Source organism: Larus michahellis, chromosome 8 (assembly GCF_964199755.1).
Source record: "Larus michahellis chromosome 8, bLarMic1.1, whole genome shotgun sequence".
Lineage (NCBI taxonomy): Eukaryota > Metazoa > Chordata > Aves > Charadriiformes > Laridae > Larus > Larus michahellis.
Window position 1 is genome coordinate 31,697,963 of NC_133903.1, and position 19,388 is coordinate 31,717,350.

Consider the following 19,388-nt stretch of genomic DNA (forward strand, 5'->3'; position numbering starts at 1 on the left):
TAAAATTACTTTTATGTGACACTTTGGCATTAATTTTAAAAATTGGCGCAGTTGTTCAATGACAGGGGAATGTTTATATTTTCTGCATACACATATCATATGTGCTAAATATAAATGTGACTGACACGCTCCCTTCTGAGCTTTCCATCTGAAAATAGGAATGGGTGATTATAGAACCAATTAAAAACACTTCAGCAAGTTTCTCTTTAAAAAAAAAAACAACACAAACCCAACCAAAAAAAACCCCAACAAAACAAAACCTTTATCATAAACTTCATATTTTGTTTATGGCACCCTCAGTTCTTAAAGGTAAGTTCAGCTTGCATAATACTGATGTTTTTATTAATTTAAAGTATTACAGTAATCATACCATATCCTGCTGGAGAAAGGCCCAGATGCTTCATTCTGTTTTTCACAAGTTCAGCAAGCTCCTGTCTTTCTGACCTTCTGTAAAGGTTCATTCTCTGCTGGTTTATCTTCTCAGCTGTTTTACCAGAGTGTCTTGGTACTCTCCTGCTCAGCCGTCGGGCCCACTGCATGCTTTTTCGTCTTAACAAGGGATGATCAGACTGATCACTGGATGTTGAGTTACGATGATTATTACGATAACTAATCTGTTCTTTGATGTCTTTAGTGTCTTCCCATTCTTCCACACTGATAGAGATTTGAGACTTGAAAGAAAAATGACAAGAGAGATTAAGGACTTTAAACAATAGCAGCAGACTTTTAACACTGGGTTGAACATGTGTTTTGGTTGCCGTGGAGCTGAGGGTGTTCGGCTGTTCGTATTTAGCAAGCGTTCCTGAATTGGGCATCCTTTATGAGACTTTGCTTTTTTAATGTAAAAAGCTTGTTTATGATATAAATACATTTCTCAGGTGCAAAAGCAGTTAAGTGTTATTTAGTGCCTGATTCCATTATGATTCTGAGAAGACCAACTCTAGGCTTCTGATACTGCCTTTCCTGAATCTAAGCATCCGTTCTGAATGACCTCTCTACTTTCTTCCAAGTCTACCTATTTTTAAAAATTCAAGTTCTGTAACTGCTTTTTAGATGTATGTTGTGGCTTCATTAAGTAACAGTTCAACTTCGGCTGCACTGTTTTGAGTACTCTTTTAAGACCACAGGTAGAATGTGCCTGTTACCTGTGTCTCAAGTTCCCAGGCATTTTTGACCTTCCAGCACATAGTATCTGGAATGCTTCTGTGTCTGAAAATAGGGATATACGCAGTGGCCTTCAGTGTGATTCAGGGCACCTCTTGCAAATGAGGTAATTAATTCTCACTTTAAAGCATAGTGATGTTGCTTTTTCACTCATATAGTAACAAAAAGCAGCAGACTTAAGGGCCAAAATCTGGCCCTCTGTTGCTGTGTTTCCTTAATGCCAGCCAAGTATGACCAATAGTATATGCATACAGCATTACTGATGTAGCTCAAGTGGATGGGTTACATGCGTAGTTCTAACATATACAAAAAGATCATAAGGAATATAAGAGGAAACATTTCAAAAGATAACTTCAAAGTTGTTTTAATGTCTATTTTACCTTTAACTTACTTTTAGCTTCTAGTTTCAAAACTACTTCCTTATAATTGTGAATTATTGTTGTGATCTTTTAAACTATCTTTTATTGACATTGAAATAGTGAAGCCCTTGCTGTTATCAGTGCAGTCATATTAGCAAGTTACTGGTGACTGATTTCAGTGTGTTGAGTGTTTAAAATAAACAAATGAAGTATAAACCAAAGATGACTTAAAGTGGAGCTGGCTCAGTTTGTATGACTCCCGAAAACTAGGAAGAGTTCACAATATGCAGGAAGGGATCAGTGAATAAAGCACATTTAACTGAAAAGCTATTGAGGCTCTAAAGGCCTTTTCCCGTTAATATAAAATCTGAAAGCAAGACTCTTATCGTCATCAGTGTTGAATATAACCTTTCTTTAAGAGGCTCAGTACCCTCTTCCACACAGAATCTGTAAGGTTCCTGGAGTCCATAAAATAATATTTGATATGAGTAAGTCTGACAGTGTGAGAAACATACTAATTTTTTCCCTTTTGCAGAAACTAGATTTTATCTGTGTAAAAAAACCCCAAACTCAAGCAAACAACAAAAGAATCACAGCCAGTAAATAAAAAGAATGATGAACATGCTTATGTTGTAACACTTCAAGTAAAATCAAATTTTAATATTCTAGACTAGGATTTTGCAATAAGCCTCATGCAAAGACCCACTAGTTTATTGAGGCTCTTCAGCTTAGTCGGCAACAGAAAGGTGTTTTTTTGAAAAATGACATGATTTTTGAACTTTTGTTACTGACTCAGCTGATGTTATTTTGGGTAGGGCATAAGAGAGAGCCCTGAATCCCTGTCTACAGGAACGCTATTGGATTTTTGTTGTTGTTGTTTGTTATTTTAAATTGACATTTTGGTTTCGCATGTATTTTTTAGTATGGATTAAGGTAAGCAAAGTACATTCCATATGATAAGGTGCTACTTATGGACAGGAAGGGTCTATTTGGAGTGAACAAATCTTATAAACTTGAGTATAAAGGATGGTCCTGTTTTGCTTTTCTTCCTGTCTGCATTGGCCGTTTTCCTTGTCCAACTCTTGATAAAACAGCCGTCTGGATTTGCTGCCACTAGTATTGGGAAGGCAGGGACCAACCATCCTAATTACTACAGGAGGGTAAGTCAAATTTTTTAAGCCAGAGAATAATCAGGAGAGGCCAAGTAAAAGAACAAGTCTTTTGATTCTGTTAATCTGTAAATCCTTAACTTGAACTTTTGAAACACTGGGATGGGTGAGTTGAAACCATAAATGAAGGTGGAAATTAAATATTTACTTAGGTGACTATTTAGTTTTTATGGTGTCTGTTGAGAAAGGTGTGCAGAATGGTCCTTCCCTGTACGCAGGAGGAAAAAATTAAACTGTTTAAAGATAAAGCAAAACCAAAGAAACCCAAACCCTCTTTCAAAAGCAGAACAAAAATGTGCCTGCCAGTGGCAGCTGTTTAGTATATAGAAAATAAAAGCCCAGTGCAGAGTACTTCTGTGTGCCCCCCTCTGTTTTAATCAGTCTCAAAATTTCTTCAAAAATACCATCATAATTATCATTAATCTATTTTGGGGTTTAGTTGCTTTAATTTCTTTTCATTTAATTTCTGTTTTGCATAACTTGTAAACCTGCCATATGAGAAGCATAACTGATGATATGGTGTCACTACTACTATATAGAAGTAATTGATCATCATGTTTGATGAAGTGTATATATTTTTTTGTGATTCCTTAAAAAAGAAACATGGTGAAATCTCTAGAAAATACCAAGATGTGTGTTCAGACACCAAACATCAATTAGTTTCTTGGATCTTTGTTCCCTTGACTTGCTGCTCCCTGGGAGCTAAGTGTGTAAAATATGAAACAGTTTTAATGTGCAGATTCATCTATTGTATTCTAAAGCAATTCCTTATTTTTATGTAACTGCCCGTTTTATGTTAAAAGAACTTTACTGTTCTGTATTCCAGTAGCCCTAGGAATGCTCTTCTGCTCCAACAGCTGTCTGAAGCATTGTTAAGTACAGCCACATATTCCTTTTATGATAAACTGGAAGATTTTTGTCCACTAGCATTTAAGATGTTTAGGATCAAGGCTTTTGCCAGACTGTAAAGACGATCAGTTATCTTCGGAATTCAATAGGGACAGACCCAGTAGGGATCAAATTCTATTGGGCTTTTTTGAATGTCCCAGTCTGCCAGCTTTCAGAATTTTAATAAGATTTTTGTGTTTACAACAATGTTGCTTTAAGCTTTATTTACTCAAGGATAATCCATTGCATAGTTCCATTTCTTGTAAGGATTTCAGTCCCAGGGTTTAACCCAGTGTACCGTTTTTGGCTGTGTTCAAGTTAAATTTCTTCATAGTAGCTTGTATGGGGGTAAGTTTTGGATTTGTGATGAAAATGGTGTCAATAACCCAGGGATGTTTCAGTTGTTGCTGAGCAGTGCTTACACAGCCTCAAGGCCTTTTCTGCTTCTCTCAGTGCCCTGCTGGTGAATGGTTGGGAAGGGAACACAGCCAGGGCAGCTGACGCCTACTGTCCAAAGGGATATCCCATACCATGTGGCATGGTGCTCAGCAATACAAGCTGGAGGAAGATGAAGAAATGGGGGGACTTGCGGAGTTATGGCATTTGTCTTCCCAAGTATGTATGATGGAGCCCTGCTTTCCTGGAAATGGCTACGTGCCTGCCTGCTGATGGGAGGCAGTGAGTGAATTCCTTATCTTGCTTTGCCTGCACACCTAGCTTTTGCTTTGCCTATTAAACAGCCTTTATCTCAACCCCCGAGTTGTCTCACTTTTACCCTTCCAGTTCTCTCACCCATCCCACTGGGGTGGAGATGAGCAAGTGGCTGCGTGGTGCTTACTGCCTACCGGGCTTAAGGCACGACACCCAGAAACAGGCAGACAATAAGCAAATACTTACTTGTGGAGCCATTTCTCGTGACTGACAAAGGAAGGGGAAAAAGAAAACAAAAGACAATTTAAACAGAAGTGAATCTAAAACAACAAACATGGACTGTTTTAACAGGAACCACAGAAAATCAGCTACACAGGTAATAAGGAAGACTTCATGTCTCTTTTTTTTTTTTTTCTTTTTATGCAATTAAAACGGTTTGAGTCGTAGCTGCAGGTCATTGAGAGGCAGGCTAGATTTGCTAGTTATTCAGTAACTAGATCACTGAAAACTTGCTTTCGTTTTAAAGGAATTATTTTTATCTGTCAGAGTGAAGTGAGGGCTTCTCATTTGCATAGCACAAAAAAGGAGTTGTCAAAGGAGAAATCATACATGTAGAAATATTAATATTGGCATATTTTGTTCTTGTGACTCAAGTTAATGATTAACTGACAGTTTCCAGATGTGTGCAATACAAATTAAGTTTTATATGTCTATTTGAACTCAAACTGATATACACATTGGAGGTTCTCTGAATTGGAAACCTTTGGATTATGGTTAGAAGTCCATAATTCCTGAGAAAAATAGCAATTCACGTTTCTCTAACCTTTCATTTTAAAGATCTCATCCAACAATATTTTAAAGTTGTTTCTGGCTTAATATACTGAAAAGTTAAAATGATAGCCCATGGTAATATTATTTTATTGGTGTAATTACTTGAAAATTCCTTTAACCTCAAAAGAACTGCTTTGCAGAAAGATCACAGCTTTCAGCATCTCTGTGAAAGCTGGCAGGAAGTAACAGTGGAACTCCCCTTACCTATGGGACAATGGCGTCCAGGCTGGTTTCAGTGTCTGAATGTCTGAAGAAATTGCTTCTTTGTAAAAGATAATCAATAACTATCTTAAACTAAATCTGGGCCTGGTCTGACCAAGCACTTGAGCAGCTGCATGTGTACAGGCTCCAGAGGTTCCCAGTGTTCTGGTAAAATTGTGAGTTTAGAGTTAAGTGGCTGATGGTTCCAACCTTGTTTTCAGAAAAACATTTGAAAGACCTTTAATTTATCCGTTAAGCTTGCCTCGGAAGACTTATTTGAGTACGTACGCTTACCCCCCAACCCCCACCAAAAAAAACGTTCATGTAGAAAAGGCAAATGTTACTCTCATAGTTAGCCCTGTCCTGTACAGATGCTGTTTGCCAGTCAGCCTCTGTGTTTGAAAGCCTGTGAACTCTTTCGTCATGTGAAAGCATGTAACTCTGACAAAAGGGTTAGGCTGATGGTTGGACTAGATGATCTGAAAGTTCCCTTCCAACCTAGGCGATTCTACGATTCTATAAAATGCAGAAAGGGAAAAAACAGGCCAGTAAAATGCACTCTTCACAGTATGTTGTATGCTCACAGTTAAACTGTTCTTGATTCTCTTTTTTGGACCTGAAGTTAAATAGCCAGCTGTGAATGTGAGAATGAAGCACTGCCATTAATTTTATCTTACTTATCCTTATTTAATGAATTCTTGGAACCTGGCATATCCTCTGTTTTGTTGAAAGCTATGACAGACTTTTTTCATATTCGCAGTAATGCTGCCTATATTATTCTCCAAGGAATTATTTTGATGGATTATATTAATGCTGCTATGTTTAAAAAAATCAGCTGACATTATTGCATTGGCTAAGCTGTAAAACCCACCTGTAGATATTTTGGTGGTCCACAGAGAGAGACAGTAGCAAACTTGGTGGAACCTTGCAAAGCTTTCTGTAACCCTTACTTTTAAATGAATCTTAACTGAATGTTTGTACTTCCTTCAAGATAAATCTTGAGGTTAAGCATTACATGGCTTAATATTTTATAACATTATATGGAAGAGAAAAATACAAATTTTTTGTCTTGGAAATCAGTAACTATGAGTATTTCAGAAGAAAGGAGAAAGTTGTTCACTTGCATTTTAGAGCTGTATTTGAGTCATGGTTTAATGAGATGGCAGTATTAATGGTCATGTAAACAAATGATTTATACATGACAAATAAAAGCAGCACAAACAAAAAAAAATGCATGTTAAATAGTCAGGAAAAAATATTTTTGTCTTTCTTTGTGTATATATAAAGAAATGTATACATTTGTATGGCAGACACATAAATACATATATACAAAAAATTACCACTGTTTGGCAGCTAAATTTAGAGAAATCCCACAATACTTTTAATAACATTAATTTATTCTCTTGTTGCTCATTTCTCATTAGGAATTCATGTGAATTGAATTCATGAAATGCCACTGGTTTTGAGATATACAGCTGACATTCTTGTCACACCTGATACAGGACCTGTAATGGATACTGCCATTAGTCACCGCATGCCAGTTTGGCTGAGAGGTAACTATCCTAGCCTGTCCCATCTGCGCCAGACCTGCCCCTTGTTTTCAACAAGTCACTTCCCTGTAGGTCAGCACTGGAATGAAAATCAGTATGTAGACTGGGTATTCGTGAAGTCTGTGGCTGAACGTGAGCCCTGAGTTAATGTGATCGTCTACATGTCAGCAGAGAAAGACCTTCAGTGGGTTACTGGAATTCTGTGCATTTGCAGGTATGGCATTCACAATATTCTTTAAGTAACTGATTCCCATTCTTGTGAGGACCAAAGAACGTTGTATACTCTGTAACCAAATCCAAAGAAAAGTATAGTAAACTGACATACCTCAGATGTTGTAAGCTTTTGGGATTCTGTCCTATAGACTCCAATTGGAATGTCTCCTGTAGAAGAACAAAGTTTCTGATATAGTCTGGCATATGTCCTAATCCATAGATCCTCTTCTGTGATTTTCATCTGAACAAATAATAATAGGAAGGAGGACTTTTAACTCTTGAGGGTTTATCACTTATTCACTACACTACTCTAGAAAAAATTTTAAAACCAAACACTAGCTGGTGGTGATCATATTGTAGTATTGCACCTTTGTTCCACAACAAATCTGGAGCTTCTATTGAGTTTGTAGACACTGTTTTTGTTCTCTCCCTGTTTTAGAGACATTGCAGTGCAAATATTTCAGTCTTATGAAATTACTTCTGTTCTTGTTTTAAAATTACTTAAAAACTCACATGGCATCTTTCATCCAGTGCTCATATCTGATTAAAATATAAAATAATGAATTAAATATTGACAGCAGTAAGAAACTGGTGATGGATGGACTGAAAAAAGCACAAGTTATTTTAAATGCAGCCAGGTAACTGTTCACTATACTGCTGGCTGGATATCTGGGGAGAAGGGAATGGGGGAAAAGTAATACGCAAAGCTTAAATGGCATAAGAAAGTCTTAAATTAATCTCAAGTATTTTGTTACTACTACACTAGCTTTATTTCAAGATATGTGAGCCTCTTTTCAGAGATTCAATTGTCTTGCATTCACTGTAATAAAACATAATGACTGACCAACAAATTCATAATTGTTTTTTATGTAAGCAACTTTCTTAAACCATCACTAATAACTTCCTTTTTGAGAACAACATCATGCAATTCTTTATAATTTCCCAGAAAGCAACTGGTACATAATTCAACTTCTGTTCATGTGTTTGCCACCTGTGATGGGTGTGGGAGGAAAACAGAAAGGTGGGGTTTATTTTTAATAAAAAATAATTTTTTATGGGTTTATTTTTGTGTCTGTGTATATACATATAAAAATAAATAAAGGCTACATTGGAAAATATTGACATACATAATAACAGATGACTTTTGAACTTTGACATCTAAACTAAAACCATTTAATACATCTTAGCATTATGTAGAATCCAGTTCTGCCCTTTGTTGCTTATGATGGAAGTGGGTGTTGTGAAATAGCATTGTGTGTAAGTGCTAGCCAGGCTGTACAATATAGGTAGTGCTTCCTGGTTTTTATATACTTAATTTTTAAAATCAGTTGCTGAACTGCCATTGCTGTTTCCTACAAAATGCACTTTTCTTGTGTTTTCCTGTCTTTCCTATTTTTTTTTTGTGCTTTATAGAATGTATTGTGTTTTCTTGGGGGGGGATGTTTTTTGCTATGGAAGTAACAAAAAATGAGTATGTTTTCTATCTAATTTTCTTGCCTTTCCCTGGTGAAAAAGGGAACAGATGGCCTTTCTTGGACTTTCACAAAAGGAAGCGCTATGCAAAGAAAGTAGAGGTATTTTGCAGACAGCACAGAATCTTCTCTGGTAATATGTAATACTTTATTTATTTTTTAATAACTTACAGAACAAAGAAACCCAGATCCTGGTGTGGTATCAAGTCCCAGCAGAAGTCTTGTGATAGAAATCATATAATCTTTCACAAATGACTGCAACATGAGAGACAGAAAAGAAAGGAAAAAGCTTTAATGAACAGACGAGCAGGTAACCATTAGTAGTACCGTGTGTGAATTTCAAACAAATTGCATATCTGTGTTTACAATCAATCTCTTTATCTTTTAAGTATTTTAATCACCACAGAAATAGCTATCCCTTTCTTTGTGCTGAATCAACTTATATATAAAATAAGTTTTTTTTATTTGGTTCTACATATGCATCCAATGTACATACAGGACCCAAAGAGACTAAGGCACAATAAGGCACCATGAAAGCAAAGGTGAATGTAGAAGTAAGAACAATGGAAGTAAGGTGTTAACCTTTTTACGTTTGAAATTATAATAATGAAATCTGTGCAAAATAAAAGCTGTCGTATGTTAGATGGGTCTGCAGTACTGAGTTGCTGGTAATACTAAGGTGAGACTCCTATTACTTTAATTCAAACAAGTCATTTACCTTTGCCAATCCATCTATTTTTTTAAGGGTTGATCTGCCTTATCTCAGGTCAGGCTTGTTGCTCTGCTAACAGAATTGTTTTGCTGATTGGTTAAAAGGTAGAAATTAAGCTAAATGGAGAAGTGTAGGCTAAGACTGGGAACAGATATTAGATCAGCTAAAATCCCAAATATTTTTCCTTCTTCTGAGTTGAGCTGCTGGAATCAAAGGGCCATATGGGTGCTCTGCTAACTGTGGTAGGACTGTTCATTGCCACCTCTTCTTAGGTGTAGTAGGGCAGCGTTCAAGGCAGGCTATCAGTCCTTGTTGGAACACAGCTTGCAATTAACTCTTTTGGTTTAATGCAAATATGGAGCTAGCAAATAGGTTTTAATAAAGAAATACCTTACAAAGGTGTTATATACATCCTCTAGAATTATAGCATCTGACTTCATTTAAGCTCAGAAGCTAGACAGATTTAATTTGATACATAGTGATTTGATTATTTTAATTGTTACACTGGTAATTTTCCAGTTGTGACAGGGTAAATGCCAATGAGCATCTTCTTGAAAAGAACAGAATTTTTTGTAACGTTCACTTATTTGTTATCTTGGCTGCATCATTTATGCTATGGAATTATCATTAGATTAAAAGTGTATTCACATGGATTTGCTAGACCAAGTTTTCATTTTTCAGTCAGTGTCCTAAAGATAATTCAAAGGCTTTTCTTTTGGCCTAAAATAGGAAGCACTAGATGAACCCCACTGTTTCCCATGTCATTTATTCTGTTCCTTGTATGCAGAAGAAAAAGATGCCATACAGAAAAGGATGGGACCGTGAAAAAGAACAGAGAACTTGCTAACATTGTTCTTTTAACATGGAATAAGAAAGATAATTCCACAAAAATGACATTCACCTGAGCGGTAGAAGTTCAAAGAAAAATGGGTGAAATTTGAGTGAGAATGAGTGTGTGGGGTTTTTTTTGTTTTAAATACTTTCTGGTGAATAATTTTATTCTGTCAAATCATAGCATGACCGATCATGTCTAGGAGCAAGTATGAAATATTGAAGTTCCTTATGTGCTGGCATTAGTTGCTGATGATGACAGGTCTGTTTCTGTATAGGTGTCTTAATCTACTTTTTAAAAAAAATTTGCCATACCTGGTGTTGATATTCTGCAACATGATTAAAAACATACTTTATAAGCATATACATGTATTTTTAAAACATCTAAAATTTGATAAATGGCTTTACATGTGTTGGTGTGTCTGCTTTTGGTACCTGCCCACATACATGACTGTTTCATATATTAATGGCTTTTTGAGAAAAGCTTAGCTCCAGGAATTTTTCTATTTATGTTGAATTTGCATTCAGGGAATTTATTTGGAAGCAGAACACCTTTCATGCACCAAATTACCAAGTAAAATAATTTCCCTGAACGAACGTTTAGTGCCTGAATACAAAAGCATCCACAGGCATAGGCAAAGTAGGCAGCTGCTTAGGTGAGCAGACTGCATAGGCCATGGTGGCGTTGCTGCTTATTCTGTGTAGCTAGATCCTCAAAGGCTAGTGCCTGGGGCTGCTGCTTGGGCATCTCAGTGTATCAGGGTGTGCAGAAAGGTGGTCATTGCTGAGCAGCAAGGGCAATATTCTCCTGTTTGTTCACCCTGAAATCAGCAACTACTACCTTCATTTGTCCTGACCCCGTATTTTCTGATATATTTTTTCTTCAGCTGTCTGAGGCTGCTGCCCTTCCCTTATCCCCACTGACTGTCATCACTTTTCACATGAGGAGTTCCATCCTGGATTCTTGGGCAGTTCAGTGCTGCCATTTCTTGCCCCACTGTCTCTTTGTAACCACCGCATATATGTCTTGTTAGGACAAGAATGGATTACTTCAAGATATGATAACTGGTCATCTGGAGGTCTAGTCAACATGAGTAAGAGGACAGGACCCAATAAAGTAATTGAGGTCTCTATCAGCAAATGCAAATGACTGAAAAATTAATCATAAAAGTAATTCTGTTGATTTTCATCATTAGACACACTATTTTGTGGGAATGGGCACTGCCTTTTTGTCACAGAGTACAAGCGTTATTAGTTTGTATAATCTGTATTTTAAGTAGGCCTTATACAAACTGTCCTGCTTATTTGAGTGTGGAGAGGTTCACAAACAGTAAATATTGTTTAACAGCAGCATTCCTGCGAGAACACGGTTTTTGGGTTAATAATTGAGCTAGTACTGTCACTGGAACATGCTCCATTATCTTTTACCTTTGATTTTTCCTGGTACAGACAGGCATATTAAGGTTGGAAAACAGGTCATCTAATAATTAAGTACAATAAAATAGGCAGTAACAATTCATGTGTGAGTTAAGTCACATTATTGTTCATAGTACCTGATAAAGCAGCGTATCCAACATACTGATGCTGAAAACCCTGCCAGCAGCAAAGGGCAGTCGAAACATAAATGCCAGATTGGATCCCTTCTCCCGCTCTTTCTGTTAAGGAATTAAACAATAGAAAATACTTTTAGTGCTGGTTTTGGAAGGACGATACTAAAAACATCAAATTGATATTAACTTGAAAGAGGTCAAAAGTGTAAAATCTCTTTACTCCGAATATAGTTTCTTTATACAAACTTGTAGCATGTTTGTTCAGTACTTAGAGTTTTTCAGGTTGAAAGATTTTGTTTAATAGATGATCTGAAAGGTCCCTTCCAACCTAGGCAATTCTATGATTCTATGATTCTAAATCCTTTTAGATTCATGCCATAAAATATTTTATAGGGAACTGGCTGTGAAGTGACTATCCTCCTACCTTGTCACTCAGGTATTATGTTTATCCTTCCATCTGTTTAGAGAAATATGCAGCAGATTCTGGTTTTGTGCCGAGAAAGGTGGGATAAGGCAGGAGATATTTGGGGAATAATTTGATTCTGTACCCAAAATTCTATGATAAACATAAGGATGTAACTAATTGTTTTATTTTAAAATGGAAGCTTAGAAATTTATTCTCCCTCTTTATTTTATATGTCTTATATTGTTTCCTCCCATCTCTTATTACAGGCTTGCTTTTTCTTTAGTCTTGCTTAAAAGAGACTTGTGAGAAACACAGTTTGTACTCAAGTCCTTTGCATTCAGTTCTGCTTTATTACTTGCTGACTTATTCACTTCCCAGAGAATACTGCGGACGTAGAAGCCAGAAACGTGCCAGTGTCCCAGCAGTTTTATTTCACGACAAGTGTGATGCTCAGCAGCTTCTTCCCTGACACTTTTTGAAATTAATGAGGAAGGTGATAAAACTACTTAAAGAAAATCATAGATCATTTCTAGGAACATAAATAAAAGATCATGGCATGAGTGCATCCTGTACAACTTCACCTATATAGATGATGTTTTAAGACACAGCTAATAATAGATGGAGATCTGTATTTCATTCTCAGTCTTCCTATGCTTGTGTCCTTGCTCAAGTCATGAAGTTCAGAATTTTTACTTTAACTGCTTTCTTCCTAAGTAATAAAAGGTGTGCAGTTGTGTTTTTGAGTTCTTAGCATATGTATCCTCCATATAGGCCATTTAATTCAAAGTTAATTAATTATTTCCTTTTGGGTTTGCATATTGTAAGAATACCGGAGAATATCTGCCCAGAAGGTCAAGTTCATAAACTTTTCAGTTTATTTCCCTCTTTTCTACCTCAAGTTATAATTTTATCAAATCCTTTTCAAGGTTCTTTATCATGGTTTTATCTTCTTACTATTTGTTAATAAATACCTATTCCTTCATAGCAGTTAATTCTATGATACCAATAACAAAGTACCAACCCCAAACTAACCTGAAGCCCTGTTTTGGCCACTCTGTCAGTGGCTGAAAGAGACCTAGGGCCCATCTTGATTTAATGTATTCTCCTCTGATAGAAATAGTAATATGGGAACTGCCATCATAGGCTGTAACTGTTGTGTAGAAACAATGCAAAGTTGCTTTAATTAACATACAAGGATATAGGAGGGCGGCTAGAGGTCATGCAGGAACATACAAAGGTGGCAGAGGTAGTGGCTTACTACAGGCAACAGTCAGTGCACTATTAGTTTTGGCAAATGGTGGTTGTTGCCCATGTCAGATAGAAGATTAATCAGAAATGTGGGGATGGAAACCTCTTTACAGTTGCTTTCTTGACACGAGGGATTTTGGATTGATAACACTTCACCCCTGGAAGACTTTACAACATTTTGGACTATGCGTTCTTAATTGCATCTGTTCTACCTTTTGTTATGAACAGATTCATTTTCTGTTGTTGATCTGGAACAGCTTTCTAAAAACCTGCCAATTCAACAGCAAAATGTGTATGCTAATTATTTGTACAATTTTAGAATTATAGCTGATGTAAACCACTAGAGATCCATCTAAAATAAGACTTATACCTATTAAGAGATACCAATCTATTTTTTATAAACCATATCTCTTTATTGCTTGTTATGACTTAATGTTACTTCAAATCTCCTTAAAACCTGAATAATATTAAAAACAAAAGAAGACAACATGCCCTATCCTTAACTGAAGTCAAAGAAAAGCAGCCTGGCTTTGTGTGTATCACTGTAAATATACTGGGACATCCCAGATAGTTTTCTGCTCATCTAACATGTTAGAGCTTTTTCCTGTGGAAGATACAAAATCACAGTATTAGTTTGATTAAAAGATAAAGGAGTTTTCATATATTTTAAAATGATCGTTTGAAGGTTTAGAATTTTTATCCATTAGTTAACACCTGCAATATTTACTTGGGAAGAAAATATTAAAAAATCATACAAAACTAAAGTGTGAATCTTATTCAAGACATTCCAAACCCTTTCTTTCAAGAAAGAGAGTGGTTGCTTCATTTTTTCTTATCTAAGACATACGGAGAAGATAAGGTTTAAGTTTAGACCATGGATGTTTTGTTTTCCTTTTCTCTGTTTTGCGAGGGCCATTGCTTTCTCCTATGTCAGTGCTAAGTTTGGTGTTCAGATTTATTTGTCTCTAAAATGAGGAAAGTTGCAGCTGCAACAACAGATGGACTTCTGATTTGCATATCTTTCTTCTGGAGTCCATTACGTTGAAAAGTCAATTTTGCATGTGTGTTTCAGTGGTACCTGAGGGCAACTTGCCTGACTTTTTTAGTCTTTCTGAAAATGAGGTGCTAAACACAGAAATAACAATCAGCTGTACATTTCACTGCATTAGGTAATTTTTACTCGAGTTTTTAATTGCCTTTCATTTTACATGAGGGAGTTCTGAAGCATCAAATGAACGACAGCACCACCTGCGAAGTGCTCCCTGCAAATGTTAAGATGAAATGAGTGGGAAATACCAACAGCAGGCATCTTCAACAGCAATGAAGAAAATGTTCTTTCTTTAAGATAATTTATCTACCTCTATTTCAGCATAGCATAGTTTGGATAGGAAGTTAATTAACTGTTCAGCTTCCAACCTATATTCACAACTTTACATTTGTACAATAAATTAATAATGATAGAGAAGAAGTTATAATATTTCTAATGATTTACAGAACCTTTGCTGGAAAAATGAAGGAGCTGATGTAAAGCAAGAAAGATAAAAACCCTGGTTTCACTGCATTGAAGTAGACAGGCTACAGCCCACAGAGTATTCCAGAAGCAACTGTAGACACCACATACTGGGAAAGCTGTTAGTATTCTGCTGTTGGTTACAGTACACCAAGGAACTAAGTTAGGTTGGAAGACGGTCTTGAAGGCACTATCCAGCTGTTGGCACTTGTTGCCCTGAATAAACTGGCAATGCATGATTCCAGCCAGTTCCAGCTTATTCTTCATGAAGTTACCCTTGAGGGAGGGAGTGCTGAAATGGAGGAGCCACAGGTGCAAATCTTAATGGATAGTGGTGTAATCCAAATGAAGATGTGCCTCCCACAGCAAACTGCTCCTCTCTTTATGTAACAACTATTATCTAGCTTCCTCACAGTTCTCCATTTTATGTATTTATCAAAATACCGCCTAAATAAGACTAGGCCTTTGTTGTATTTCAGGCAAAGGTCAACAAATCACAAAAGATCACCCAGATATTTATATCTTGTGGTCGAAATGTAAGCATGGTAGTCAACTGAGTAAAAGATTGACTTCTAATACAAATCCTATCTCATCTAGACAGGCTGAATTTTTGCAGAATTCGATTCTTGTGTAAGAAACTGGGAGATGGCCTGTGAGGATAAGTTTGTATGAAAGGCTTTTTTCCATTAAATATGTTACAATTAACGATGTGAACATTATACAGTAAATAGTGAACTATCTGAAATTCAATGAAACATCTGAAATCCAAAAATCTAAGAAATTTGCCCTACAGCTAGGAAATGGAAATTATATGCTAATTGTGTATAGTGATAATGATTTTAACATGAATTGAAATTTCCTAAGATACGTAAGATATCTGAGGCAAAGAGACTGGGAGGCTACATGAAAGAACCTAGCAATAATATCTAGATTGATAGCAAGGGGAAAAAGAGATGACTGGAGTCAAAGATCTCTGTTTCTGAAGACTGGCAAAGTGATATTATTTGTCTTACTCTCATAAACTCAGAAAATGGCCTGAAAGATCATGAAGGTGATACTGTAAGTTTTGTGGACTGCAGACACAGGTGGGTCAGATCACCAAAGAAGATCTGTGAAAAAGAGGATTGTCCTTGAATTTACCAAGTAAAGCAGATGCACAATGTTACTTCGTATGTTCCATCTAATGTTTTAGCAATAGTATTTTGGACAAGCAAATTAAATTAAACTTATCTCCATCTGTCCTCCCTGTTCCACAGCTTGAAAATGCCAACACGTGCACTAGAATATGAAAGTCTTATCTAGCATTTAAGTAGTGTTACTATCCTTATAGTCACTAGGACTGCCCTTCAACAGAGAACGATTGCTGTTATCGTGGAGTGGTTTGGGTTGGAAGGGACCTTAAAGATCATCCAGTTCCAACCCCCCTGCCATGGGCAGGGACACCTCCCACTAGACCAGGTTGCTCAAAGCCCCATCCAACGTGGCCTTGAACACCTCCAGGGATGGAGCATCCACAACTTCTCTGGGCAACCTGTTCCAGTGTCTCACCACCCTCAGAGTAAAGAATTTCTTCCTAATATCTAATCTAAATCTACCCTTAGTTTAGAATCATTAGTCCTTGTCCTATCGCTCCACTCCATGATCAAGAGTCCCTCCCCATCTTTCCTGTAGGCCCCCTTTAAGTACTGGAAGGCTGTACTTTCTAGGTTGAACCCCAGCTCTCAGCCTGCCTTCGCAGGAAAGGTGCTCCAGCCCTCTGTTCTCAAACTGTCACAGTAATGCAAACACCCCATACAGGTACATGGAATATAGAATATGTAATTATAATGTCCATAAAGAATATTTAATTACAGTGCCTTTAAAGTGAATTGGAATAAAAAATGCATTATAATAAAAGCTGCATATGTTTTAAGTGTTAGTCAATTAAATATTTTCCACATTAATTGCCTGTGGCAGCCTCTTGGAAAACCACATTAACTCTGAATATTCTGTTATCCAAAAATATTCAATTTTCCTTGAGCAAATTCTGTGTCCACCTCTGTCCAGAGGGCGGGTGGATTAATATTATATTGTAAAGTGATTGAACTCAAATCTAACTTAATTCTTAAATGAGAGTAGAATTTGGAAAAAGTAATCTTTTACATTAGCTCTGCAACCATAAAATCATTTCACTGTTTCCCCTTGTTTTGAAAGCATTGTTAGAAAATCAGAAAAAGTGTTAAAATTATAACATTTAAATTGGGGGCGGAGGAAGGCAAATCTACTTACCTTTTCTAGTTTGGATAGAGCAAGAGAATAGCAGTCTTTGGCTCTGAACTGCATGAATCTCATATTGGCTGGGTGAGTTAGTTCTGTAATAATGCTTAGGCTTGAGAACAACCTGTATTTTAAAAGAATGTAACAGTTATACTTCTAATTATACCAATTCACGAATGTAAGGCTTTACATAATGCTACAGCTTGTGCTCATGTCCATGTTTTTAACGAAGTGCCTGAAGCCTGTGGTGTTTTCCTGGCGCAATGAAATGCTGGTGTAATAGCAGAGGAAACTACAAAACATTCTATGTAGAATTCACAAAGCAACAAACGTACATTAAAGGTTGTGCTTGTAATACATTTTAATGCTAGAAAGGAACCACGTAATTTCATTAACAGAGATTTAATTTAATTTAGTAATTTCTGAAAAGACACAAATCTTTAGGAAACAACAAAAAGTGCAAAACTATATAGCCTGCACTCACTGTCCTATTGCATGTAAACTACCATTTTATTAGAATTGGCTTATGTACTGTTTACATTTGATTTTTTTTTTTGAGTTCTGTTTGTATGCTCTGTGTCCACAGAGTGGACAACGTAGATGAAAATTGACACTTCTTGGGAGTTGCTAAGAAAATCATAGAATCCCAGAATTGTATGCTTTTGTATACTTATGTTCTAGCTTTGAAATATTTACATACACAAAATATTTATAAGTTAACGCTAATGCAGGCTTCCAATAATAAAAAACAGTGAAGAAGGTTTAACTCTGATTTGGCTGAATTACACAGATTTTCATGAGGCAGACTAAAGAGCCCTTCTCCAGCCCTCAGGACTCTAAGAACTAGAAAGAAATTTGTAGTTTATGCTATGCAAATACTAAACAACTTTGAATCAATTAATATTTGAGTATTTCCTCTACACATTAGTGTCAGAAAATGAGATGTGCATTTGTAATCTTTTCTGCTGATCCTGAAAGCACTTATCTACATGTGACAATAGATAATTGTAGTACTAATGACATCATTAGTGTGTCTTCTGTTTCATTCAGATAAAAATTTAAGTGAGTTTCTTGAAAGCTGAGTTTAGTAAGTTAGTGTCAAATGGAATCCAATGTACCTTTTTGCAAGTCTTTAGTCTCTTTCCCTCACTTTTGTAGGGAGGAACTTCACTGAAATGCCAATTCAAGCAGAGCCTAAATGTGGGGAAACGTACATCAAAACTATCTGCCAGTACATGCTAATGTCATATTATTGCAATATAGTTTCCTAGGTCTGATGCCAAAATGTAGACTGGTGATGACCACATGATCCCAAACATGTTCTGAACAGATGACCATGTGATGGCAGAAATGCTAGCCGTTCTTATGTTAGCAGTTATCATGTCAAATGTTAAATGTGATCATATAAGGAAAAATGGACTTGGAAAACTGGGTGAGAATGTGAATCACCTAACAATGACCATTTGTGTGCACTGTAGTTTGAAAAGCATTGTGCATGCTCAGCAATTTCTGTACGTTTTTAGCTCTCACAGTCAGACTTTGATACAAACTCTGAGTGGTGCAGTATTGTTACACAAAGTCTACTTATGTCCTACTAAAGACTAAGCACTTAGGGAATGGAGTCTACATACATATATTAAATACACGATAACCACACCCTTGAGATACAACTGTGGTACACCTTCACTTGTATGCTATGTGTTATAAAAACCTGTGAAGTGCTCATGAAAATTGAAAAAAATACTGGTAATATCATGCTTGTGGGTATGAACTTGTATTTATTCGGTAGCTTAACAAATATGTTAAAGTTCTGAGGAAGGAGAATAAATTTCCTGTGCATTAATTCTGTATCATGTAGCATAGAATTACGTAAGCTTCTGCTGGCTGGACATTTTCTTGTATTGGTCTATTAAAGAACAGGCATTCATATTTGACAACTAACAATATAACATTCAGAATCAAGAGTAACAGGAAATTAAAAGCTGATGATAAAATATACACAATTTACAGGGAAAAAATGCAGGTAACTAGGTTTTGATTAAAGATGGGTTTAGTTTTTAACCAAGATATGAAAACTGATTTGTATTAGAAAATCAGTTTCAAAGCTGGTATTGGTAAAATTAATTATTTTACTTATGAGTGCCTTTTGGCGGAAATAGGGGAAATGACTTCCCAGGTAGTCAGGGCCAGATTGCCTCTTGCCCTGGGTGGGGGCACACTGCCCACAAGCTTTCGGTACTGGAGCAGGCTAATTCTGTGCAAAGATCCCTCTTTTCTGTCCCATTGCGGTAAAAAAGGACTGGATGGGGTGGAGAAACCCCTAATCAGCCTGATGGAAGACATGGTTTGCTGTTTACTGGTATTTGGAAATCAGACA

General features: G+C 36.5%; 1 protein-coding gene across 7 annotated transcripts in view; it reads right to left on the reverse strand.

The window, feature by feature from the left end:
- Positions 1-19,388, reverse strand: part of KCNT2 (potassium sodium-activated channel subfamily T member 2) — a 197,383-nt gene that overhangs the window by 60,522 nt on the left and 117,473 nt on the right. For all 7 annotated transcript variants that reach the window (XR_012588877.1, XR_012588876.1, XR_012588875.1 and 4 more), the window contains 5 exons: positions 17,024-17,135; positions 11,595-11,696; positions 8,670-8,753; positions 7,139-7,267; positions 371-671 (listed from right to left, as the gene is read on the reverse strand). Coding sequence is in view for 3 of the 7 variants with exons in the window: in XM_074599205.1 (XP_074455306.1) it covers positions 371-671; positions 7,139-7,267; positions 8,670-8,753; positions 11,595-11,696; positions 17,024-17,135 (728 nt within the window). In the remaining 4 variants the exon portion in view is untranslated. The remainder of the gene's footprint in view (positions 1-370; positions 672-7,138; positions 7,268-8,669; positions 8,754-11,594; positions 11,697-17,023; positions 17,136-19,388) is intronic.